Source organism: Sphaeramia orbicularis, chromosome 8 (assembly GCF_902148855.1).
Source record: "Sphaeramia orbicularis chromosome 8, fSphaOr1.1, whole genome shotgun sequence".
In the NCBI taxonomy this organism is placed as follows: Eukaryota; Metazoa; Chordata; class Actinopteri; order Kurtiformes; family Apogonidae; genus Sphaeramia; species Sphaeramia orbicularis.
The window spans coordinates 36,162,541-36,189,255 of record NC_043964.1 but is presented as its reverse complement, the minus strand read 5'-3'; the positions used below and the strand labels follow the sequence as shown (position 1 = coordinate 36,189,255).

Here is a 26,715-nt window from a genome sequence, read left to right as displayed (position 1 = left end):
TATGTAGGATAAACTGCAAAGTGGGTCAGGAAGTTAACTTCAAGTCTTGATTTCGGTATATTTTTCTATTCTTATTTATTTCTGCTTTGATGTTAGTTTTGTAAGCACACAATACAGTTTCAGTTAGTTATCATTTTTTTCTTTTAATTATAGTTTTGATTTATTTCCGTTAATTAAAATGTTTTTTCAATTCTAGTTTTCATCATTTCGTTAGTTTTCGTTAGCGATAATAACATTGGTTCCAAGAAGGTTGGACACTTACAATGCAGCAGGAATTAACCTGAGTCCTTCCCTAATGCTATGTTTGCTGCTAATGCTGCTTTGCTGGTATAGATAATTGTCTTCACCCCATGGCTCAGTTTTTCCCCATCGCTTTCAATAGATGTTTGCGTGCCTTTCCAAATGCACAATGAATTCAATTAGATGTGAATTTCATCAGCATAGAGGTGTATTTGTGCTTGAATGTCCCCTTCAAGTCATTATAGAATTATAGAAATACAAAAGAAAAGGGGTCCTGAAATGGAGCCCTGTGGGACACCTTTAGTTAGATCAAGACAATCAGATGTGTAGTTCACTGCAATAACACACTGAGTTTGATTTAGATTTTACATTGTGGTGTATTGTGTGAAGACCAGTGATAAAAAAAAACAACTAAATTTGAAAACCACTTCACTGCGGATCACTGACAGCTACTGTATGTAGGATAAACTGCAAAGTGGGTCAGGAAGTTAACTTCAAGTCTTGATTTCGGTATATTTTTCTATTCTTATTTATTTCTGCTTTGATGCGAGATTTTATTTTTGTGTGAGAACAGGAAACATGTTTATGCAAATGCTCATCATATTTTCATAGCTCTGCATCGAGTAGGGAAAGCACAAAAGAAAATAAAACTACTAAGCTCCCATCCAGGAAAGTGACGGTCTACTGTGGCACTCCATAGTTTTCTGGATACATTCAGTGCTGTGTATATTTAATAAGGTTATTTTAGCAGAACTTGAACTAGAGTCAGCTTTTACCTAAGTCTGATGGCAGCTGTGCCGTACATAATGCCGCTGTTTTTTTCCTGGGAAATGAACACCTCATTGTATCTAACAGTGACAACACAGTTCACATCCGTGCTGAGTTGAATAAGGTTGGAGCTGTGCAAGTTTTTCAGTATGTACAGAAAATCGAGGCACCATCCACATGCTTTTCACTAAAGGTGTCGGTCCACATCTACTGTAAGGGGGGGGCGGAGGCGGAGGCAGGTAACTGAGGAAAGAGACAGATTTTGGTTTTAATTGAAGCTGCAGCATGTAAAAAGTAGTGCACATAGTTTTCCCTTTTTCCAGGCTGTCAGGCACAATAAAAGGCTGGAGCTGCACTGAGGATAAGTGACAGAGGTTTTCTGCTCTAATAGCTTCTGGATCTGGCAGCTCCCCCCCACAGGTGCCAAAAAAGAAGAGCGACTCAATCTCAATCAGCCTTTTCTGTAATGAATATTTGAATTGGGAGTGAGAGGGCATTGGGGGGAGGTTTAGCGGTGCATATGTGTGTGAGCGTCGAATAGAGGGAAATGCCTAATCTTATTCCCGAGACAGGTGAGATGGAGAGGTTTGACCCCCAAGCACCCTTAAAAGAAAACGGTCCAGCGTGCACGTCGGCGATGATAGGATTTATTGCCTCTTGATGTTGCCAACATAGCGCAGAGGGAACCTTTGAAATATAAATTAAACACGACACAATCAATTGCTTTGTTAATGAATAAACGACTTTTAGATTTTACACCGATACTGCTGTTATAAAATATGGTTATATGCTTAAAAGATTAGGCCCCATTTTTCATTCCTGTCAGCAGTATTCAGGAGATTTTAGAAGTCTTTTCAGGTGAAACTGTATTTTTTTTCTGTGAAACAACATGTCTCTAAGGCTTGTATTTTACAGATACCTTGCACAAAGCACGCCCCAGTGCAAATGGTGATCTAATCCGTATTTGTTCATAATATCGATTGTACGGTGGCACTTCGGAAATTGAGTCATTAAAGGAAATTAGCTCCTGCTAAACCGGGCCCATTATTAACTAGCCATTGAGGAATGACACAGTGGAGGTTTTACATTAGCAGATAGATACGATCAAACTCCAGCTACATTGCAGTCGCACACTGCTTTGAAAAAAAAGAAAAAAAAAAAAAACACATTAGCCATTGTATCCCAAGAGGCAACAGGCAGCAAGAGTAAAAGGCAGGCTGATGAACAGTTGATTGCAAACATATATAAGGCCCACTTCTAAAAATGTACTGTGTAGGATGGGTGTTGGGTCTCGGTAATGGTGATTTACGAGCACAATGTGTGTGAGGAGTATTACTGTGAAGAAATGTGAGTTGTTCTTCCCACACTTTAGCCTAGAGGCTTTGTTTAGATTTACCGCAGCAAGTAAACTGGAGCCGATGAGGATCTGGAGAACTTACAAATATTCAGAAAGCCCAGGCTGTGTTTATAACTGCCTGTAGTCCATGTTGGTAGTGACTGGTTGGGATCTGATGTGAAATGCAACAGGTCCATAGCGCTGGAAGGCAGTAATGAGCAGAGAACAGTCAACTAATACTATATCTCTGTTTTATTCGGTACCATTCATCTCTTCAAATTTACCGTTAAACAGCTGCTATAAAGCTACAAATCTGAAAGGTTATTAATTTAGTCTGCTTCTCTCTGTCTGTGGAAGGAAGAATGTTATTTTCAATTATTAAGAGGGACACGGCACAAAGACAGCTGACATTAGATACAGTATTCCAGACATGGTTGAGCAAAGCTACGTAGACAGAAACAGAGGAATCTACAACAAAATAGAGAACGGTTCAGGGGAGTATTCGGACTCCCTGTAATTCAAGTCACTTCTATGACAAAGTAAAGACTGTGATTTTTTTTTGGAGTGTTGTTCTTGACACCAAATGCTTCTCATGCCTACTTTAAGCTTGAGCAACAAGACTCAGATGCACTCAAACCAAGAGGAACTGGGGATTTTTCTCTTGGCCTTTATTTTATTTACTTGTGATGTAATGTCGTTTTTTTTTTTTTTTTCCTCTGAGAAAGGTGACTTTCTTTTGGGCAGTGATAAATGAACTGTGAAGGGAGAAGTGAGTCTGCACACCCTGCAGTTTCTAAAGCCTAATCCAATTGATGAGAGCACACTGAGAGGTGAGCCTCTATTTTATTTTGATTCACAGTCTCCGAGAACAATATGAGTCTTCTGTTGGTTCGGGTTATTTTTCTTGGGGGTTCAGACCACAAGTTCACCTCCAGAAGTGGTTATTTTTCATGATTCTTTGAATCAAAAATGACTTAAATCCTCCTGCCTGAGGCAACAAGCTAATTATGTTTCCTTCGAAGCGAAGGCGCATGTGAAGCCCTTGGTGAAGCTGAACTGTGTTAATCATCAGTCTTGTGTGGGGCTCAGTGTGATCAAAGAAAACAGTGGCAGGTCGGGACCTTGACTCAGCGGTGCTACAGTCTGACACCTGCTTTGACCTCATTGTCTGCAGCAGTTGGCTCATTAATCGACTGGGTGTCCACTAACAGCATCATTTTCAGTTTACCACCCGCCAGATTGTAAGTAATGTCAGCCAAACAACATGGCAAAAACAACACTGCAGGACTAATTTACCCCTTTCCTGTGTTTTTGCAGGAACTCTGCCTGTCAAAGAGCAAATGACAAAGAAAGGAAAAAAGAAATTAAGTTGGCTGTTCACAGTAAAAACAACAGCATAATAGCTTATAAAAAATGAATGTCCTTGATGTGATTCATCATCTCTGAAAAATTATGTATAAGTGTCTTTCATTCCTGTGACTTTGTTTTCTACACTGAAACCAACGATGGTTATATAAAGTGTGACTTTTCATTTGGAAGAAAAGCTGCCATGTCATAAAACTGTCAAATTTGCACACAAATGACACATTTTTCACATTTGTCACCTAATCTCTCCTTTTATTGTAAATCTGTCTCTATGATGAACACCAGAATATTCATCTTATAATAAATATCTCTCCTTCTTTGTTTATTCAGTACTTGGCGGTCAGGAATCGCGAGGGGTGCTGAGGAAAATCAGTGACACACTGGAGGTCATTATGAAGAGGATGGATGCTCTGTCTAAACTGGGAAACACCACCGACACCCACAGGCTGGATGAGCTCAGCTCGGCCCTTGACAGGTACAGCACCGGCCTGCATCGCTCTGACACTATGCATCATGGAAATCCAGTACTTGTATTTTTGGAGGCTAATATGATAGATATACACAGAGAGGAGGCGGTGGATTAAACAGTATTTTTATGCATATTATGTCAGTGTAGATCATCTTCTGCTCAGGGGGCTTATGAATTAAAATTCTGTCCTCCATAACTATGAAATTTGCATCTTTGTTAATGTGTTAAATTTAACAATTCATACAGTTTTTATACTGCATTCATTCAACACAAAGAGACCAGATGCCACGAGGCTGAAGGCATTTAGATGAAAAGTTAGATTAAAAGTGTTATTATTTAGGGTGGATGTAAAAAAAAAAAATGAACTCCTGGAGCAGTTAGTGTCCATGTGTGGATCTGCACAGGTAATAAGCTGTTAAACTAAAGTATTATTTGACTGTTATTTTTTATGTAGTTTTCATAGGGTGGCAGATTCCAAGCAAAAAACACAAATCAGTTGTGCCTCATTGGACTTTGGAGAAAAAATAGGACTCAAGGGCAAGAGACAAATCATTTTTTTTTATTCGGTTTGACTTGTGACATCATTTACACATTATTTTACAAGTCAAGTAAAAAAAAGTAACATCTAGTTTTTCTCAATGGTCTGCATGTCTCATTGCATGTGATTCATGACACCAACGTCAAAACAGTCATCTACTTGGCTTATTTTAGCAAAAGGTGAAAAAGTTTCAAAAGAGGCAAACATTACTACAAGTCTGCTCAGGCTGAAGCTGCAGTGACACGTTCAGCAGCTGTGAATCAGTTGTGATGAGAGGCAGGTACAATGACGTCACCTCCACGACTCAGATGTGTAATCTTTCTATTTATGTATTTTCACAGTATGAAATTTTAGCAATTTTACAGCAAACTGCTACTTTTTTATTTGTAACTTTTAACCCTGTAAAGCCTGAACCTTTAAATCATTCACAGAAAATTCCAGTTCTTTGAAACTGGAGCCTTTATCAGTCCATATCAACAACCCCCAAATTTTTTTTTCAAATATCAATTTCTATGTATGACTTTCAATTTGGTATCATATTTGATACATCGGGTCTCAATACTCAAATATTATTATTTTTGAACAAACAAAAACATAATGTAACAAACATGTCTGACAAATTGGTAATTTCTTTTCAAAACTGGCAAAGTTCTGCCTCCTTCCTCATTAATGACAATCTTGTAGTGTCACTGGAAAGGCCTCTGGTGAATGAATTCCTCCCCCCTGGTGGATTATTTGTGTATTGCATGTATCTAATTGTATACATCAGGTTTTTCAAGAAAAAAAAATCACACTCATCATGTAAAGGGCTTCAAAACTCATCTATCAAATAGGATACATTTGGCGTTATAGGGTTAAACTATTACTATACTGTACTATACTATACTATAATATACTATAATATACTATACTATGTACTAATATACTATGCTATTTTATCAACATTATCTTTTATTATATTTCAGCTCACAAACATCATGTGTGTAAATGATGGCATAATTCAACCAGGATCCAAATTATATTACAGTTCAGGGGCCTCATGTATAAAGCATGCGTACGCAAAAAAACCTGGCGTACGCCCTTTTCCACGCTCACGTTCAGATGTATAAAGAGTGAAATGACCGTGGAAATGTGCGGTTCTTCATGCCAACTCCACAGCTGGCGTATGCACGTTTCTAGTGCTTTGGAACCTTTGGTGACACTCAGAGGTGATACTGGGAAACTGTTAATAATGTGACAAAGGTCATTCCTCCGATTAATGTGCACATCAGAGATACACAAATGAACAATAAACACACCGGCACGTCATCCTACTGCCAGAGCAGCACATCCACCACCAGAACCAGAACCAACCAGACCAACCCTGGACCCATCAATGCCAATCCTGCCTGGAAGGACATCCAGCAATAAACATGTGAAGAGACAAGGACACAAAATTCACTGGTTGATAAATGCATTTAATGTAGTGTTCAAGTCTGTGTGAACATTTATAAGTCAGTCCAGTCGCTCATTGACGCCGCCAATTGTCCTCACGATGTCCTCTTGTGATTCGGGTCAGCATGGACCCAGGCCGGTCAGAAGGGCATCAGCAGCGGACTGTTGGTGGACCGGAGGATTGGCTAACGCTGGGGAGTCAACAGAAGCCTCTGTGACAGGAGGATGATACTGCGTCTGACCGTCTTCTGCCTCATTGTTGGAAAATAATAATTTGAGTGATTAAACATGAGTCGAAGTCTTTGATTTCCTCTTTGATATCCTGACATAATTACGCATGAACCTTTATCCTGTTTGGCTGTGATCAGACTGTTGGATGACCTGTAGAATGAACTAATGTGTGACTTACACTAATACTAAATATATATTTACCTTGGGGGTGATCTGAGTCGCCCTGTTAGACCAGTCACCCACAATATCGTCGACTTTCTGCTCAATTGGGTTGAGTTTGTCTCTTTTCTCCTTCTGCCTGTTTTGGCCTCCGCTTCGCGTCCACCTTGACGCCGTCATCTGATCATGCAGAGAGGGAAATCCCAGAGGGAATCCCACCCGCAGACCCTGTTTATACTGATTTGCATATTTAAATGTAAGCATGCAGAGGGAGGAGTCAGGTACTCCAACATAGCTCAGTTCCACGCTGATTGAGATGTATAAAGGAAATGTACTTGGATTTGGGCGTACGCTCAGTTTTATACATCTGGAGTTTTTTGTGCGTACGGACTTTTCTGGATCTGGGCGTACACCAGGTTTCAGTATGAAATCCACGCAAGTCTTTATACATGAGGCCCCAGGTCTCCTACCATTGACTGTACGATGAGGTTCCATGGAGGACAGCTGGAAGGGGCGGTACTATTATATATTTTGCAGTCAGTGTACGCTGTTAGCTGTTACTAAATGACCGTCTAAATGTGTGCTGTCTGACAACACAGAAAATAAGTCACTTGTAGTGTGTACTGTACAGAATGTAAAGTCACAGTGGCCTGAACAGAAGATCCCTTCAGTATATTATCTTTGAGCCTCTCAGACAATGAAAGAGTGGAACTGTTCCTGAAAACAGCTGTCTCTCACTAAGAACAACCTGGAAACCCCACCTACCTGCCCTTTAGACATTGACACAGGCTACTTTTGTATTAATTTAGAGTTAACACATGGTAATTAACCTAGTTGTGTCTAGTTCTGGGCCATGAAAACATCCTGTTGTGGTCTAAGGACACATAGAGTCACCAGGCACCAGCAGAAACTACATAAAACATACTATCCAAGAGAACAGATGATAATTACATAAACTAACTGAATTTCTATAATATATCAACTATGGGAAAATCATGACGCACCGTTAGTTTGATGCAGTTCAAGAATAAAACTAATCTGAGGACTAAAACATGGCTACTGAGCCTGAGAGCATCTAGTTAGACCCATAAGTAACAACTTTAACTCCTAGTTTACAATATCCATCTGCTCCTCATCAGACTGGTTATTTCCTTTATACATAATAGTTTAGATATCAAATCAACTAATACTAACTCTAATTAACTCATTTTCAAGCCATTACATAATATATTGGTATATTTGTGAGAACTTCAGATGCACTGGCACTTTTTGTCATTTATTCCCCATTTGTGCAAGGGAAATATTCATTTCATGTAGAAAAGTGGGTTAGCTTAACTGTTGCAAAGTTTCTCAGCTCTGCATTGCATTATGTTTGAAAGAACACAAATTCAATCATACAAATGTATTAAACAAAAAAAAAAAAAAAAAAACAAGCTTCAAAATAGCACAAAAGATATGCTTGGCCACCTCCATCAGTTCATATCCTGATGGTGATATAGGTCGATACCAGAAAATATAATTTAATAGTGATGTTCAGTTGATTTATTGGTGCACCCCCAGACGTTTTTTTTTTTTTTCTAACATAATGCCACTTAGATCTGAAAGATATTTTTTGAAACTGGGCTCCCTTTGGGCAAATAAAATAACCTCTAAACATTTCTTTCATAAAAGCCAGTGCACCTCATCTAATCTGGTCTGTACAGATCCAGTCCATGACACAACCTTACCAATGCATTAAGGGCGTTTTCAGACTGGACATCCAGATCTGTGCTGTACCTGGATATGATCACACCTTTCCCGCAAATGTTGCATTCACAAGCACGTACCGCGGCTCCTGCCCAAGAGCGAGTGGGTGTTACAGTAGGTAGCAGTGTACAGGGAATTCTGTAAGTATCCAACAAACGTGGAAGTCAGAAGAAGACAAACCCTTACGCAATCAACCGAGTGACTGTTCTGTTCACGGGCAATACTTTTTTATCTGTTAGCCCAGTGTTTTTCAACCTTGGGGTCGGGACCACACGTGGGGTTGCCTGGAATTTCTAGTAATTGATAAAAAATATATATATATAAAAAAAAAAAACAACTTACTAATAAAAAAATATATAGTGAGTTGAGAGAGACAAGCTCAATCCATAAAAGACATGACAAACTGTGAAGCTGAAACTGAAGCACTGTGGTACTGTTTATCTTTCAAATGTTCATTGTGGTCAGTTTCAGATGCTGCAGCTCTTTCATAATTCATAGTTTGAGTTCTTGTTTGTTCAGTATAAATGGTCAGCCTTGTAAATCCAAGCTGGACTGACTGTACATATTCTGACCAAGGAAAATAAAATTCTCACTTTGTGCAGTAATCTACTCCTGGCTTTTCTACCTCCGTCCATAATAATTTACATTAAATAGACTAAATGTCATCTAAAATTAACGTTTATTTGCAACATAGTATAGCAAACTATTGCGTGATCAAAACCAAATTAATTTTAGCAAAAAAATGTCTCAGTTTTAAATGTCTGGGGTCAATAGAAACGTTAAAATGGGGTCATGAGCCATAAAAGGTTGGGAACCACTGTGTTAACCATGTTTGAGACAATGAGGAGAAGAGCAACCTTCATTGTTCCCAGTGTTGGGAATAACAGCGTTAAAAATAATGGTGTTACTAACGCCGTTATTGTTTTCCAGTAACGGGTAATCTAATGAATTACTATTTGAAACGTTACAATGCAGTTACCGTTACCGGCAGTGAAATGTGGCGCTTTACTATACACTGATATCTAACAGCTGTTATCTGTCCTGGCTCGCTCAGCCGGGCACGAGAGGTGTGACGTTCGCGGACGAGTCGAGTCTTTAGAACGGCTCTTTACAGTGATAAGAACCGATTCGTTATGAGCCGTTCTTATATTCAAATTACCCACACTGGCTTCATGCTTCACCTGTGTGCCACATGAGTCTGAGTTGTCCACGCTGCCTTCACCTGAACAACTAATGACATCTCCAAGTTTGAGTTGTCCGCAGCACACCCCATTCACTTGAACACAGCTGGTTGCACAGCTAATTTAGGGGAGAAGTTATCAGTGAGTCCGACTGACTGGACTGGAGACATTTACCACTGAATCAGGGAGGAGTAACTGAAAAAAAGTGGAGATGAGGGATTAACTGGAGGAGCATCTTCTTCCTATAAATGCAGACCCCCTTAAGTGGTGGAAAAGCCGGGCCCTGGTGGACCCCAGCTGGACCCTGGTGGACCCCAGCCTCACCAAAGTCATGGTGTGTACCGGTCTGCTGTTCTACTCTATGCAAGTGGCCTGTGAAACACGCTCAAAAATCAGTTTCCTGTAACAAATTTGAAGGTTTTTCAAAAAATTAACGCAATAATTACTTTCCCTGTTAACTAGTTACATTTATGAAGGAGTAATTCCGTTACTAATTCAATTACTTTTTTGGGAAAGCAACTAGTAACTATAATTAATTACTTTTAAAAAGTAATTTGCCCAACACTGGTTGTTCCTGATATATCACCGAGTGGTTCGGTCGATCAGTCAAGCCCATGCTGCAGGGATCCGAAGCTTTTTCAGGAGACAACAGGAGCACCATCTATGTCAGGGGTGCCCAACCCTGGTCCTCGAGGGCTACTATCCTGCATGTTTTAGATGTATCCCTCTCCCAGCACACCTGATGGTCATTATCAGGCTTCTGCAGAGCCTGATGATAGGCCTATCATTTGAATCAGGTGGGTTGGAAGAGGGATACATCTAAAACATGCAGGATAGTAGCCCTCGAGGACCAGGGTTGGGCACCCCTGATCTATGTTCTCGTGGTGATTAGTTCACTTCTGGTGTCCGAGTGGTAATTAGGTATTTTCCGGTCTGGGTACAGATTGCTTTCACACCGCAATGTACTGTATTGGAATCCACACAGTTCATACCCAGGACTACCTTCTCAGCTGGACTCGGGTACGGTACTCCCACATGGAACGTTTGCATTCACATTGATAAATTAAGTAGACTTTGGGGTCCAACATTTTTTTATACGGACTCGGATACCCAGTGTGGAAACGCTCTAAGTGTCTTTTATCTGTTCTCAAGGATGAGTAAAAGAAGCAAAACAGAACTATCTGGAGGTTGCTACTGCAGCGTTGTCAACAGTGATGGAAAGTTATGTAATTTATTTGCACAAAGCTGTCATGTTGATCACGAGGTGGTCTGCAGAAATATCCTGTCAGTTCTCCAGTCCATCTAGTGTGCCCACTGTGAGTTTCACTGGTAAGACAAAGACATGGCGGTTGAAGAGGATTCTGAGATGTGGTGTGAAGAACGATGGCAGGTCGTAAAGATCCCTGGAGCATCAGGACTAGTGCTGTAGAAACTGATGTTCAAGAAGATACTGGGAGTTACAATAAACCCTATCACATTCCCTGGGCAGCTGGAAAAATGACAGTTTGCCATAAAAAAAAAAGAAAAAAAAAAGGCAGAGCAGAGGTCTTACTGGACAAGTTGAGGCTGGCAGCAAAGTGTCATGAGCTGAGCCGTTTCTATGGCAACAGACCTTTTCTGTTGCGTGCACCTGCTCAGGGTTTGAGGAGAGGAAGGTTTGTCCTGTTTGTGCCTCCGCTGTCCCCGCTGGACATCACCACCTACGTCCACACCGCCAACAAATATCTCCTCTGAAACCGACTCCAACAGAGTCTGCGCTGTCATACATATTAATAATTCACTTTGGTTACTATTAAAAGGTTTTGCAGCAATATTTACAATTTATATTCACGGATAGTGCTGCCGACTGCTGAAGATGAAGAGTGACAGAAGGCACAGCAGCTCACCTGACAGAGGGCTGATGGAAAACGTTTATCCTTGCTGCATGTGGATATTATACCAAACTGAATTTCATTTTTTCCACAAACTGCCCTGTAGATTTACAGACAAATAAGAAATGAACATAAGGAAACTTGAAAAAAATGAATCAAGAAATGCAGGTGCAATTGAACAGTTCGTATGTCAAAGTCTGGATCAAACTCTAAGTGACTTTAACCCATAAAGACCCAGTGTTACTTTTGCGTCAGATCCCAAATACAATTTTCCTCTGTATTTAACCTTTCCTGACCAGTTTATCACAATTTATTATAATGTTATCCTCTATAGGTTCCATTTTTCACTGTAAATCATGTATTTTTACCTCCGCCAAGGAGGTTATGTTTTTGCCAGCGTTGGTCTGTCTGTCTGTCTGTCCGTGTGCAAGATAACTCAAAAAGTTATGGACGGATTTGGATGAAAATTTCAGGAAATGTTGATCCTGGCACAAGGAACAAATGATTCAATTTTGTTGGTGATCAGGGGTGGGGGTGGGGGGGGGGGGGCACTGATCTGCCTTGGCAGAGGTCTGCGCTCTCCGAGTGCTTTTCTAGTTCTATATTTAATTTAGATGTTCATGAAAACTCAGAGTAAATTCAAAGGTTATTATATCAAAACAGAAAACTGAAGCAAAAGCAAAGATATCAATAACTAAACAATAAACAAAGTGTGTTCATCCACTGTCATTAATCCAACTCCATGGGTTTTACTGGTGAATCAGTGCTGTTGAAGATGCGGGTCAGTGTTGTGTAAGTTACTTCCAAACTATAATACATTACAGATTTCTTGTTACTGATATTTAAAAGTAATTCCTTACCATACAATATGACTGTGTTACTTCTGAGTTATATACAGACTCTCGTCATTAATGGTATGTGTGCAGTAGAACCCAACCCCCCCTAATACAACAGACAGGAGAGCCTTGAGATGCATGGATTTCCACTCCGAAGTACATGTAGACAGATAGCTCAGTAAATAATGATACAGTCTACAATGTTTGAATTCCAGGAGGAATGCTTGCATTTTTTTCAACATTTTACATGTAGATAAGTCTGCAATTGATATAGAATTGTAACTAGTCATAGAAACGTTAGCTTACCTTGTCGTTGCTGATCACATGGATCATGCTAACTAATTTCTGTAAAGCAGGGTTAGGCTTAGTAATGAACATACGTCAGTGGCAATTTCTCACAGACTGCAAGGGAAGCTCAGCTTCCCCTAAAATTACGAAAATTAAATGGTTAAATATGTACGGTTGTGTTGACATTTCATTGACTACGAATGTGTTAGAACACGTTCATCTCACAGACGAGTTTGTTCAGAATCAGCTTTATCACAAATCAACAGACTCGATGTTGTTCACTTCTCATACATTCCCGTTGCGCTGTTTTCTCATTCGATCTCTGCTCAGTGCATTTGCCCGTAGATGCTCAGCGTCCATGCACTTCAGTGGGACTGAGTGGAACAGTTTTTTTCATTGCCTCAAAACTGGACGGTAATTGGATAAATGCCACGATGTTGTTCCACCCCCGGATGTTCAGCATCTCTGGGGGTGAATGGAGCTGTGGGCGGAGCTCGGCCGGGCTGGACGCTGGGCTTCCACGTGCTGATTGGAGGATCAGTCAAAAGGCTGAATCCCGTTTGATTGACAGCTATTTTGAGATCTACCCCTTCACTGACACAGTTCAGTTTAATACCGTCACACATTCTGCTGTGAAATCGAGAGAGAAACCACTACGAAATTACTTGTTCATTTCTTGCACTGTAAATAAAACACACTCATTGTACTTCCTTGTTTCAATTTAACGTAATTTCAATGTTTTCTTGTTAAGTTGGTTCAGTAAGGTCACTGACCATTTTCTTAAAAAGGAACGGAGGGCCGAATTTATGTTTAAATAACTTGACTTTTTTTTTTTTTTTATGTTAGCCGACAATGAGCTTCCCCTCTCTGAAAGACAAGCAGCCGCCACTGACATACGTCCATGTCGCCAATGGACTGTCTTCTGTCATCTTCACCCATTGGCTGAACACCAACAGGAAAGAGAACTTTCCTGGCACAGGTGCCTCAAGGTCTTGCTGTTTTGTTTTTTTCTCATTTGAGCAATTAAATTATGGGTGAAAAGTATGTTGTAACGCAAGTGCTATTGAACATGTACCGAGTAAAATATTACTGAAAATTGATTAGTAAAGCCTTACACTACTGCGTTACAGCCAAAAGTAATCTGTTACTGTAATGCATTACTTTTGTAACACATTACTCCCAACACTATTGTGGGTTTCACATTCACTACAGAGCCTCTGAACGTCCAAATGGGTCATATCTGATGACCATGAAAAGATGAAAAACTGCATTTTACACCAATTATTTCCATGTATTAATAGGACTAGTGGATCGACAGGTATTACACAGTTTAGATCAGTAGATGCTTTTGGTCACCAGTGCAGGTTTGGGTCTTTATGGGTTAACAGAGAGCTGATTGTTTAGACACAGATGACAGGAGTCACATACAGTTCAACAGGCTTGTGTTTCAGTTCTGAATAAAGTGACATCTGCGTTTAGATCTGTAGACGCAGTAAATACAGTCAGAAATTGAGGTCGACAGTGTGCATTTGATGAGCATGATGAAGGAAAAACAGAGGCAGAGTTCTTCCTCAGGTGACTGAGACAGTCAGTGTGGGACGTGATCAGAGTGTGTCAGCAGCTGGAGATGTAGAGAAGAAGTGATGTGGTCAGATGACTCATGCTTCCCTGTATTCTCAGTGCATATGAGTCGTGCCCTGATGAAATGAGAATGAATCTGGTGACTCCTTTATACTGTGGGGGAGATTTTACTGGGACAGTCGTGTTCGGAGGGAAAGCTCACGGCAAATGAAGTGATCATTTACATCTAGAAGTGGTCCGTACAAGAACAACAACTTCCTCATCCATAGAGCGTGAGTGAACGATTTGGAGAGTTTTAAAATGGTGTAACACTTAGTTAAGCCAATCATGTCAAATTTGGGTGTTAAAATGGACCCTAATCTTAAATTCGACCGACAAATTAGTGGTGTTGTCAAGTCTAGTTTGTTTCCTTTAAAGGGGTCATATTTAACTAAGCCTACTTTTGTTATTCTTTTATGCATTTATTTGTGTATTTGGACCCTAATAGTTCATAAAGTTAGAATTTGAACCCTCCAGGTGCTGCAAAGCTATCTTTATATTTATTTTGGCAAAAATCGAGTGGATTTCTACAACATGTTTTAATTCCTGCTTAATTTGTTGCGTTGATAACTAGTTACATCACGACATTTGCATATATAAGGTCAAGATTTCCGATGAACATTTCTCCGAGTATGACATAATTATTTATCAGCAGCAGCGGTTGTAGTCCATACTGAAAATATGTCCAAACTTCAAGCCGATTACCTAAAATGGTTAGTTGTTGATTGAACGGGACAGAGCAGCACAGCCAACAACCTGGAGGGGGTGGGGTGTGAAGTGTCTCATTTGCATTTAAAGGGCCAGTGCTCAAAATAATCTGGTGTCATTACTCAGAAACACCCTATTTCTGAGTAATGACAGAATGAAGATGGAGCTGTGGAGTTTAATGAATGAAGAACTCACAGGGAAATGTTTTAAAATGCACAATTCCATTATTTAAAAAAAGCGAAATATCACTCCATTAAAGGGTCACAAGTAGTGAATTTTCATTGCTAGATATTTCAAAAGATCATGTATAATACTAGCGGTTCCGTCAGGTAACTTACGTCATAGCTCGTTGTCAAGTACGCGTGAGTACTAAGTCACTATATCAGCAACATGTTGCCTCCTTCAATGACCTGGGCTGTGATGGACTGATCGTGCAACAGACACCAGTCTAAGATGACACATTATCAGCCAGTGCTGGGTCCCATCTCTAGAACAGTGGTGTTGGGTAAAGCTTATGGCTGTAGAAACAATAAGTGCAAACTCATGCTTTTCACTCAATCTTGCTCACTGATTGCGGCTTGTTTACTCGGACTCAATCACCCAGAATCAACACGAGTACATCACTTACAACCGACAATGACTTCTCCCATAGGTCCTGCCCCAGCACCTAATTACCTCTGCCACGGAGGGTATGTTTTTGCTGGCGTTGGTTTGTCTGTCTGTCTGTGTGCAAGATAACTCAAAAAGTTATGGATGGATTTGGATGAAAATTTCAGGAAATGTTGATACTGGCACAAGGAATTAATGATTAAAATTTGGTTGTGATCGGGGGGGGGGGGGGGGGGGGGGGGGGGGCGGGCACTGATCTGCCTTGGTGAAGGTCTGCGCTCTCCGGGTGCTTTTCTAGTTCAACATGTGTGCACGGGACAACGATTGAAAATTAACCAATTTGGCTAACACTGGCACATTAGCAAATCTTAAGTGTCTTATTTGCAACACCAAAATAACACCTATACATGTTAATACACATGATCTAACACTAAATACTGACCCATGCATGCTCTCAAAAGAGCAAATAAAAGAATCATTTTGGTGAGAGTGGTGTTCATTCCTCCAGTAGCGTTAACAGGCTTGTGGAATCAGTGCCAAGGCAAACCAATGCATCTCTGTCAGCATGTGGTGGTCACTTTCTGTTTATATTTCCTTTAATTTTTCACCCATCTGGATTCCCAGTCATTTAGTTCTAACAGTCTTTTAATTGCCCTCTCAGGGACTGCTGGAAATGTTATAGTGACAAAGGCCAAACAGTTTAAAAACCATCTTGCTGCTAATGTTTGTCATAATCATAATGAAAAAAAAAAAAAAGTATATATATATATATATATATATATATATATATATATATATATATATATATATATATTTATATATATATATATATATATATATATATATATATATATATATATATAAATCCTGGCTTTATTTTTATCTCACACAAGTGAAAAGAAATCTGTATGGTTTGAGGCCAGCGTTGACCTTAGAGATTATCATGAGATCTTCACACAGGGAAAAATCTCACTGCTGAAGAAGTAATTAGGTTGTCCTTTTGCTCTTTAGTGGTTGAGAATGTCTCCTGGTCACAGTCCAGCCATATAAATAAGGAAAAGATTCTGCGTGAGACCACAAAAGTCTTTCTGCACAAGTGAGCGGTTGTTCCTCTGCATAGTGATTATTGTTCTGTCTGTGTGTGTGAGTGGATTTTACTCCACTATACGCCAGTGTGTTTTTGTAATCACCAATTAATTTGTGCCAACCTGCTGGTCCAAAGGAAGTTAGAAAAGGCCCGGCCACCTTCTCGCCATCTGGGTACAGAACGAAAAAATGAAACTGTACATCAGGATTGTGTTAAATTATGCATATGAGCCTAGTTAGAGCTCTTATACCACACATAGAAATGCATATATCACAAGCAAAATCAGTTTTACAGTTTGATCTACATCTGGTGCAGAACCACCATCCCATTAGTTTCTGGAGTTTACATATTCAGAGCTTTTTAATGAGGTACATAAACTCTAGAAATACTGCTACATAACAAGTTGGCTCATTTAAAATAATTAATTCCAGCATTTGTTTTCATGTAAAGTAGCCCAGTAGTTACATCAGTTAAGGCAGCTCACATCAACAGTCATGTGTTACTGAGCAAATGATTCACTTATGCATTTCAGATCTTTAAGATATTCATCATTTTATCTATATATGATATTATATTGAATCCAAAAAAATTCCATCAATTAAAAAAGGTTTACCTGCCAAAATGTAACAACAAATTAACTGATTCTACTCATTTACTATATGGAAACTACAGTAACTGATTTATAATGAGGTCCGACAACATCACGCTTCACATAGATACCGACCAAGGCGCAATCAATGAAATTATTAATTTATTGTATTTATTTACCTTTATTTAACCAGGAAGTCCCACTGAGATTAGAGATCTCTTTTGCAAGGAAAACCCGGCCAAGGTAGCAGCTATACAAAGTCAAAACTATATACAGTCAAGGAAATAATTATTAGACCACGGGCATTTTTAGCCCATTTTTAGGGGTGCTGAAGAACCCCTAAATTGATTCCCAGCACCCCTAAAATATTTTAAGATTGCTGAAATTTTTCTTTTTTCTTGTTTACTTTATGTCCATTCTTAACATGCTAAAAAATGTCAAAACCATACACAGTACATAGCTGAAACATAATATTTTAGCAACAAAAATACAGCACCCACCCCACTTTGTCTTGAAAATGGTTTGATTACGATTACGACTGAGTACGATTGTGTTTTTTTTTTTTTTTCTAAAAATAAAAAAGAGCCAGATTCAGGTAAGATTCTAAGATCAACTCATGTAACCTCATTTTTCACAGCAACCAAATATTCCATTACAATGATATTGTTAGTTGGATAAATGTACCAGTTTGTATCTCTAATTAGATATAAAACACATTGTTTGGTTATTTGCCTTTTGGTTAAAACACAAAGAGAAAGAGGAGAACAGAGAGACGCTTAACATATACACTGATCTACAATTATTATTTTTATTATTATTATTATTTTTTTTTTTTTTTACAAATTTTCTGTCTCAGAGATTAAATATGCTAAAATGTTATGTATTTAAATAGATTAATTGGAAAACAAATGACCAAACTGGTTTGCTAATGTTTTGACAGTATATGATGGTGTGTTCTTCCACATATATGTTGGTTTCTGTCCATTTATACAACAGATTTATAAATGTTCCACTGATAGAACCTGTAAAGTGAATGTATTGTCATGTACAGACAGTGTTTCGAAGTAGATCTGGTAGCTCTGAGACTGATATTCCTCTGGAGTTAAACCCATTCTCTCAGATGTAAATGTTGAGGAGCTGCTGTATCAAAATGGAGGATTGTCTTCCACCAGCAATTAGATTTAGGAGATATTTCTTTTATGATTCCAATCCGTTCCTCTTTTACTGTGGCTCAGCATTTAAATAACTTTTATCAGATTTGATGGTTTAGTCACAGAGTTTCTCATACCCCAAAAATTTTAGGCTTTTCTTTCACAAATGCAGGAATGATGGTCCAAAATTGCGTTAAAATGCACAAAACAGTGTAATTACACTTGCCTGGGGAGCCAGCACTCTGGATGTTCAGCACCCCTAAACCTCTGATCCTAGAATTGCCCCTGTATTAGACCATCAAAAGTCATCAAAAACAATGGTTATGCAATCAAGTACTAACTCCTGTGTGTATCATTTGACTAAAATAGACAGAAAAGAAAACATGGAATGTCTAAAAGCACTGTTTTTGTCAGTACAACGCCATAGATATTGATGTAAGAACTGAAGTGATTTTGGTTATTATCAAGAAAACATGGAAAATGGATAGATATCAGCTCTGAAATTAAAATCTTATGAGCTATTTCTATTGTTATTATTATATTTGTCCAAACAAATGTACCTTTAGTTGTACCAGGCATTAAAATGAGCAAGAAATTGAAGAAAACAAGGGTGGTCTAATAATTTTTTCTGCAACTGTAGGTGACCCAATATGTGTTTTCTGTCCCCTGGTGGATCATCATCCCACTACAGCCACTGGAAATGCTTCCTTTTTTTTTTTTTTTTTTTTTTTTTTTTTTCCCTTTTCAATATGACTGCTATCGTTAAATCATTCAACACACATTTTGTAGGAAAGTCTTGGGTAATTTTCAAAAATTTATGTTAAGAAGAACATTTATAGACAGTCACTTTCCCTGTTAACAGCAAATTCTTCCTGAAAGCCTGTGTTAATAATACACCAGTAATATCTCCTAATTAGATCAAAGTTGAATTCTAATTAAATTCTAACAGAATATATGTTTTTATTCAAGTATTATTAACCCTTTAAAACCATTTGTATCATATTTGCTACACCGGGTTCTGACACCTGTATTTTACCAAAAACATCAATACTTTCCTTAAAAACCTGTTGTACAGTCGTGGAAAAAAATATTAGACCATCAAAAGTCATTAAAAACAGTGGCTATGCAATCAAATACTAACTCCAGTGTGTATCATGTGACTAAAACAGACAGAAAAGAAAACATGGAATGAATAAAAGCACTGTTTTTGTCAGTGCAATGCCATAGATACTGATGTAAGAACTGAAGTGATTTTGGTTATTATCAAGAAAACATGGAAAATGGATGGATATCAGCTCTAAAATTAAACTACTATGAGCTATTTTTATTGTTATTATTGTATTTGTCCAAACAAGTGAACCTTTAGTTGTACCAGGCATTAAAATGAACAAGAAATTGAAGAAAACAAGGGTGGTCTAATAATTTTTTCTGCGACTGTTGGTGACCCGATATGTGTTTTCTGTCCCCTGGTAAAAAATATTAGACCATCAAATGTCATCAAAAACAATGGTTATGCAAGCAACTACTAACTCCAGTGTGTATCATGTGACTAAAACAGACAGAAAAGAAAACATGGAATGAATAAACGCACTGTTTTTGTCAGTGCAATGCCATAGATACTGATGTAAGAACTGAAGTGATTTTGGTTATTATCAAGAAAACATGGAACATGGATAGATATCAGCTCTGAAATTAAACTCTTATGAGCTATTTTTGTTGTTATCCTTAAATTTGTCCAAACAAATGTACCTTTAGTTGTACCAGGCATTAAAATGAACAAGAAATTGAAGAAAACAAGGATGGTCCGATAATTTTGCTACAATCTGGCATATTTACAGCTGCAATTGTCACAGATGTTTATTAATATGCACTGTCCCTAATAAATGAATAAATAAATAAAACAGAAGAACAATTATTCAACTATAATGGCCTCTCAAGAAAAACACTGATATTCCTCCTTCAATGAAATGATGTTTTTCTTCTTTGTTCTAATGTTTGCATAATGGAAGTATAACATTAACCCTGTTCTGTGTTTAATGTCAGCCACTGTATGATCCGCGATTCCACACACAGCTGGAAACATGCTGCTATAGAGGTGATTATTGTGTGAATGTTCAAGTGTGGATTTAAGACGGGAGTAGGGGTGTAAGAAAATGTCGGTTCTGCAATATATCGCGATATTTCATTTAACAATACTATATTGATATTAAAAAGTACTGTATTGATATTTTTTAGGTATTTATACAAAAGCAGATATTGTGGAGGTTAATTTTTGGTTTTTGTTTTCAAGCTCTTTTATTTCTATATTCACATGGGTATTTTGTTCTGTTTGTATACAACAAAAATATTATTGTGATATTGCAGCTCATACATGTAGTTTTTTTTTTTTTTTTTTTTTAAATTTTAACGCTGTTTTGTTAAATAATAGATAATTCAAGCATCCTAAAAGCCCTTTTTACTCTCTGAAAGAGGCAAATTTGTGTTTTTTTTTAAATTAGGAATGCACAAAAATAATGTTCTGATGTTGGATGATTCAGGGACTGAACACTATGTATTCTTTTCGCAATAGAATACAAACATTTAAGTAGGATCTTAAACTGTAATTTCTGTAAAACTTTACTTATTTATTTATTTGTTTGTTTGTGTGGTTCTTTGTACTGGTAAAGCCACATATTAAAACTTTATTTATTCAAATGCTGCACTATAAGTTTTTCCAGGAAATAATCTTTTAAAAAAAGAAACAAAACAAAAAATTTCGCCTTGTTAACAGTATCGTGATATATCGCGATATATCGTATTGCGATCCTAGTATTGTGATTTGTATTGTATCGCCAGATTCTTACCAATACACAGCCCTAGACAGGAGTAGTTCAGGAACATCCGTATAACAGAGACTCTAAAGACCTTTATGCAGAAAAATGTGAGGCTCTGAAAGGAATAGTTGAATTTTCTGTACTAATAAAGTCCTGCCTAAAAAATCAATACCTGTTTAGGTGTGCATTACATTTAGGATATTTTCACTGCTTTTTCTTGTTGTCATACAGTTCTCTCCTGTGGGGAACTGAAGCCTTGAAGCGTCTTAAACCTACGGGATTTCAACAACAAAAAGAACCGGTGTTGTTGTGTCACCGCGCTGTTTTAATACATAGTTTTAGGTTCAAACCAACAAACAAATGAACAGTTAGTCCAGTGGTTCACAACAGAGAAACACTGTTACCCATAGAGTTGGAATAAAATAGTTTTATCTCTTATGAAATGTTTGTGAAATATTACTTATTCTTGATGAAGTGCAAATAAGACTATATATAATATAATCATCTGACCCAACATGTGCACAGTCCATTGAACACTTTAACCCTTTCATGCATGAATTATGAGAACCTTATCAAAAAATTTTTTCTTGAGTGTTTTTATTCCTCTTTAGGCATGAAATAAACAATGAGATTGAATTATTATTATTCTTTCAAATTAACCTATTTTTTATGGAGTTACAAAAAACGTCCACTCATTTGGACACCATGTGTTTAATTTTTGAAGCAAAGAAACATGTATTTAAATGCAATATCAGAAATGGTAAATGGACTGAACTTATATAGCGCATTTTCTACACCTTCGTGGTGCCCAAAGCGCTTTACAATTCCTCACATTCATCCATTCATGCACACACTCATACACCAGCGGGCAACTGCTGCCATACAAGGTGCTGCCTGGCCCCACTGGGAGCAATTTAGGGTTCAGTGTCTTGCCCAAGGACACTTTGACATGTGGACAGTCGGAGCCAGGTTTCGAACCGCCGACCCTTTGGTCATTGGACGACCTGTTCTACCAACTGAGCCACAGCCGCCCCAAGAAAGTGAAACTGTATGAAAATGATGTAACAAATGCATTTTTAATGTAGCTAATCTGATGTTTTCTCACCTTTTATCATATTCTAATACTAGTTCTTAGTCATTTCATGGAGATAATATTTTAAAAAAAACTTTTTGTTTAAGAAAACTGTTAATTTCAGTCTAATAACTAGCAATTGATTTACACTCAATCATGTCACTGCAGATCAGGTTTATCAAGAACATAATGTTACAGTAATGGTATGAATGTCAGTGTACAGGGTGAGTCAGAAAAAACGCTCTTTCCATTTAAAGAAATTGTACTGCTAAAACGGAAACACTAATTTTTCTTTTGACCATACAGTCATATTGATGTGGTTATTGAGCATGTCTGGTGATGTAGTCATAGATTTATTGCATTGCATAAGAGAGAGAAGGTCCATTGTTTATTGGGCACTGAAATACCTGCCAACACAATGTATGCCACAGTGAACAAACTTGAAATTGACAACAATTACAGGAGTCGGGGCTTTGCTTTCACACTCAGGACATAGGCCTACATGACAGTGCCCAGGGAGTTTTCATCATGGCAAGACCACAGTTTACGGGTGTGCAGAGAGCTTTCATGGTGACAAAATTCTGCGAAACTGGTAGTGTCCAAGAAACCATCCGGCAGTTCCAAGACCTTGTGGGGGTATCTTAAAAACCGTGTGTATCAGACTGTTCCACAAACTCTTCAGGAACTCCGAAATCGCATCACGGCTGAAATCCAAGCCTTACGACGAACACGAATGGCGAGAAGAGCTGTGTTAGAGATGCGACAACGAGCACAGATTTGCATCAATCTGAATGGTAGCCAGGTTGAAGGTCGTGCCGGACGACTTCGTTGAGACAAAACATTTTGATGGTGAGTAAACATGCCGTAATGGTTGACAATTTCAATTTCATTCACAGTGGCATAAACTGTGTTGGCAGATATTTCGGTGCACAATAAACAACGGACATTCCCTCTGTTATGCTATGCCATAAATCAATGATTCAATCGCCAGACATGCTCAATAACCACATCAATATGACTGTATAATCAAAAGAAAAATAAGCATTTCCATTTCAGTGGTACAATTTCTTTAAATGAAAAGAGCGTTTTTTCTGACTCACCCTGTATTATGGGATGGTGCACAAGCGTCCACTGTGTTGGCTGATATGGAACTAAAACAACAAAACCCATGAATATACAAGAGAACAGCAGTAGAATATCTGTCCTGTAGTGACCAGTATGCATGAAAGGGTTAAATCTCTTTTAAAACACACATATTTGCACTGGCTTTTAATACAAATGTGTGACTTTTATTTCTTTCATCTTCTGGTTGTATTTTTAGATACTATTTATCCCACTATTGTGTATCTGTTTTATCAATTTTTGTATATCTTATCTTCTATATCTATTAGTTTTATCATATCTTGTATTTTTACCAATACCTTTCTGGACACTTTCTGTTGTGTTAAATGTGCTATAGAAATAAACTTGACCTTGACCTACTAATGCGTATAAATAGGAATAAAAAGAGGACCATTATTCCAACTTTATGGGCACCAGTGTAACAGGTTCAGTTCAACCCAGTGGAAAATGAAATGATTTTTGGCAGAATCTGACTGGAAACCTCTCATTAGAGGTGGTAATGAGTCATATAAAATCTTCAACTCTACTTCATCATTCAGGTAGGAAAGCTCAAAAAGATTTTAACCCATGTTTGGGCAGTTCGCAAATGGAATTTTTTCTATTTTGAACCTTTCTTGAGTGATTTATCACCATTTACTCTAATATTATGCTCTGGATTTGGCATTTTTAAGTGAAAATCAGGTATTTTCCTATATTTTATGTATTGATTATGTAGATGTTTATTAAAGCTTAGATTAAAGTTGAGGGTTATTACATCCAAAACAGAGAAAACTGATGAAAAAGATTTTTTTTCCCCCTACAAAATATATCATTAACTGAACATAATCCCAGCATCTCCATTCACGTCATTGATCCAACTCCATGGGTTTTACTGGTGAATCTATGTTGTACAACAGGGGTGTCAAACTCATTTTAGTTCAGGGGCCACATACAGACTAATATGATATAATTTGGGCCGGACCAGTAAAATAATATAAATAATAGGATAAGAACTAATATCAACTCCAAAGTTTTTTCTTATATTTTTGAATGAAAAAAGGCAAATTCCATAATAAAAATGTTTACATCTACGAACTGTACTCGAACATAACACGAACAAATATGAACAACCTAAAAATTCTTAAGAAAAGTAAGTGCCATTTCAAGAATATTACACCGTAGTTTAGCATTTACACATGTACATCACAGCTTGCAGATCACAGTGGATCTACAAATACACAAAACATTTAGTAACAGGCAGAATGCTGGTAAAATGTCATATACTTCTCTAAGACATTTCAGGTTGTTCACATTTTTTGTAAAAGGCCAGTCTGTAAATGTGAATATTTGTGCAATTTTACCTTTTTTGCACTAAAATAAAGAGAGAAATTGGTGGTTTTCTTTATTTATAGGTTATTATGATAATATTCTACTGGTTTGACCCACTTTAGATTGAACTGACCTAAAATCATGTTAACATCATTGATCATTAATATCTTCAGTGTAAATTTTGCATTTCACAAATTCATCCCAAAGGCCAGACTGGACCCTTTGGCAGGCCGGTTTTGGCCCCCGGGCCACATGTTTGACACCTGTTTTGTCGAAGATGACAGTGTTTCCACGTTCACTACAGAGCCTCTGATCGTCCAAATGGGTCATATCTGATGACTATGAAGAGATGACAAACTGTATTTTACACCAATTATTTCCATGGATTGATAGGATTAGTGGATCAACAGGTATTTAATATTTTCAATCAGTTTATAATTTGGTCGCTGCTGGATATTTGAGTCTTTATAGATCAAACAGGAGCAGTTTTCACTGATAAAATGCACATTTTTACTTATTTCAGAGTTTGTCTGTGTATGTTCACCAGTATTCACCTGAGTAGCTCTTTTAGCACCAGACTGTTACGTCCCATGTGCAAGAAGGAACGATTCTGCAGGTCATTCCTCCCCACAACCATCAGCCCCATATCATACCATGTACATATATAGCCATGATGATGATGGTGATGTAATTATGTAAATAATATTTAATTTTTTATTAAAATTCCTCATATAAATATTTATATAAATACCAAATTTCTTATGTTTCTCTTTATATTTTTCATTTTCACTTGTGGTTTTTCTACCTGTCTTTCTATCTGCGATTGCTTGTTGTTTGCTGCTGCTGTTAGTGTGAAATTTCCCCATGGTGGGATAAATAAAGTCTTATCTTATCTTATCTTATCTTATCTTATCTTATCTTATCTTATCTTATCTTATCTTATCTTATCTTATCTTATCTTATCTTATCTTCAATCAATGTATTTTGTCACAATTAACCTTTAAAGACCCAGAGCTGCTTTTGTTGGAACTTCCAAATGCATGTAATTTACCACCATTTATTGTAGAATTTTCCTCTACATTTTGCATTGTTCAGTGAAAATCAGGTAATGTCCTATATTTAACTCACTGACTGAGTAGGCGTTCATAGAAACTCAGAGTTAACCCTTTCATGCATGAATTATGAGAACCTTAATGGCTCAAAACGCAGTAATGTCCCGTCAAGAGAGCGAAATTTAATTGATTGCCATTCCAACATTTATTTCAACATAAAGTAGCTCCTTGTTTTGGATAATCCCTTGTGGTCCAACTAAAGTTAAAATGAATTTAAAAGTAAAAATGTGGGTCAGATTGTCTTTAAAATGTCCTGTCAGAGAGATTTTAAATACTGTTTTTTGACCCTGATCAAGATATTTTTCCTGAGTGTTTTTATTCCTCTTTAGGCATGAAAAAAACAATGTGATTGAAAAATTTTTTTATGAACCTATTTTTCATGGAGTTGCAAAAATATCCACTCAGCTGGACATCATGCATTTAATTTTTGAAGCAAAGACATGGATTTACTGATATACTGAGTGACAACTATGAAATACATTTTTTTAATGCTGCTAATGTGATGTTTTGTCACATTTAAACATACTCTCATATTAGTTATTACTCACTTTATGGAGATAATATGCAAAAAAAAAAACAACTTTTTGTTTAGGAAAAATGGTTAATTACAGTCTATTAACAATAACAAGCAATTGATTTACACTCAAACATGTTACTCTAGATTAGATTTATCAAGAACAGCAAAGTTACAGTAATGGTATGATTGCCAGTGTATTATGGGATGGTGCATAAGCGTCCACTGTGTTGGCTGATACGGAACTAAAACAATAAAACCCATGAGTACACAAGAGAACAACTGTAGAATAACTGTCCACTGTAGTGACCACTATGCATGAAAGGGTTAATCCAAAGGTTATTAAATCAAAACTGAAGAAAAAGATTTATTTTTTTTCCAGAAAAAAATTTAATCATCAACTGAATATAAAAAAAGAAACAAGCATCAACCACTGATATTTGTCAAACTCCATTGGTTTTATTTGGTGAATCAATAGTACAGAAGATGACGGTGTTTCCATGTTCACTATGGAGCCTCTAAAAGTCCAAATAGATCATATCTAAGGG

The 26,715-nt window shown here is 37.5% G+C and overlaps 1 protein-coding gene across 1 annotated transcript in view; it reads left to right on the top strand.

Annotated features, from left to right (window-relative positions):
• mgat5b (alpha-1,6-mannosylglycoprotein 6-beta-N-acetylglucosaminyltransferase B) overlaps positions 1-26,715 on the top strand; it is a 222,331-nt gene that overhangs the window by 37,422 nt on the left and 158,194 nt on the right. Inside the window, exon 3 of the mRNA XM_030142103.1 lies at positions 4,040-4,184. Within this exon, the coding sequence (XP_029997963.1) occupies positions 4,040-4,184 (145 nt within the window). The remainder of the gene's footprint in view (positions 1-4,039; positions 4,185-26,715) is intronic.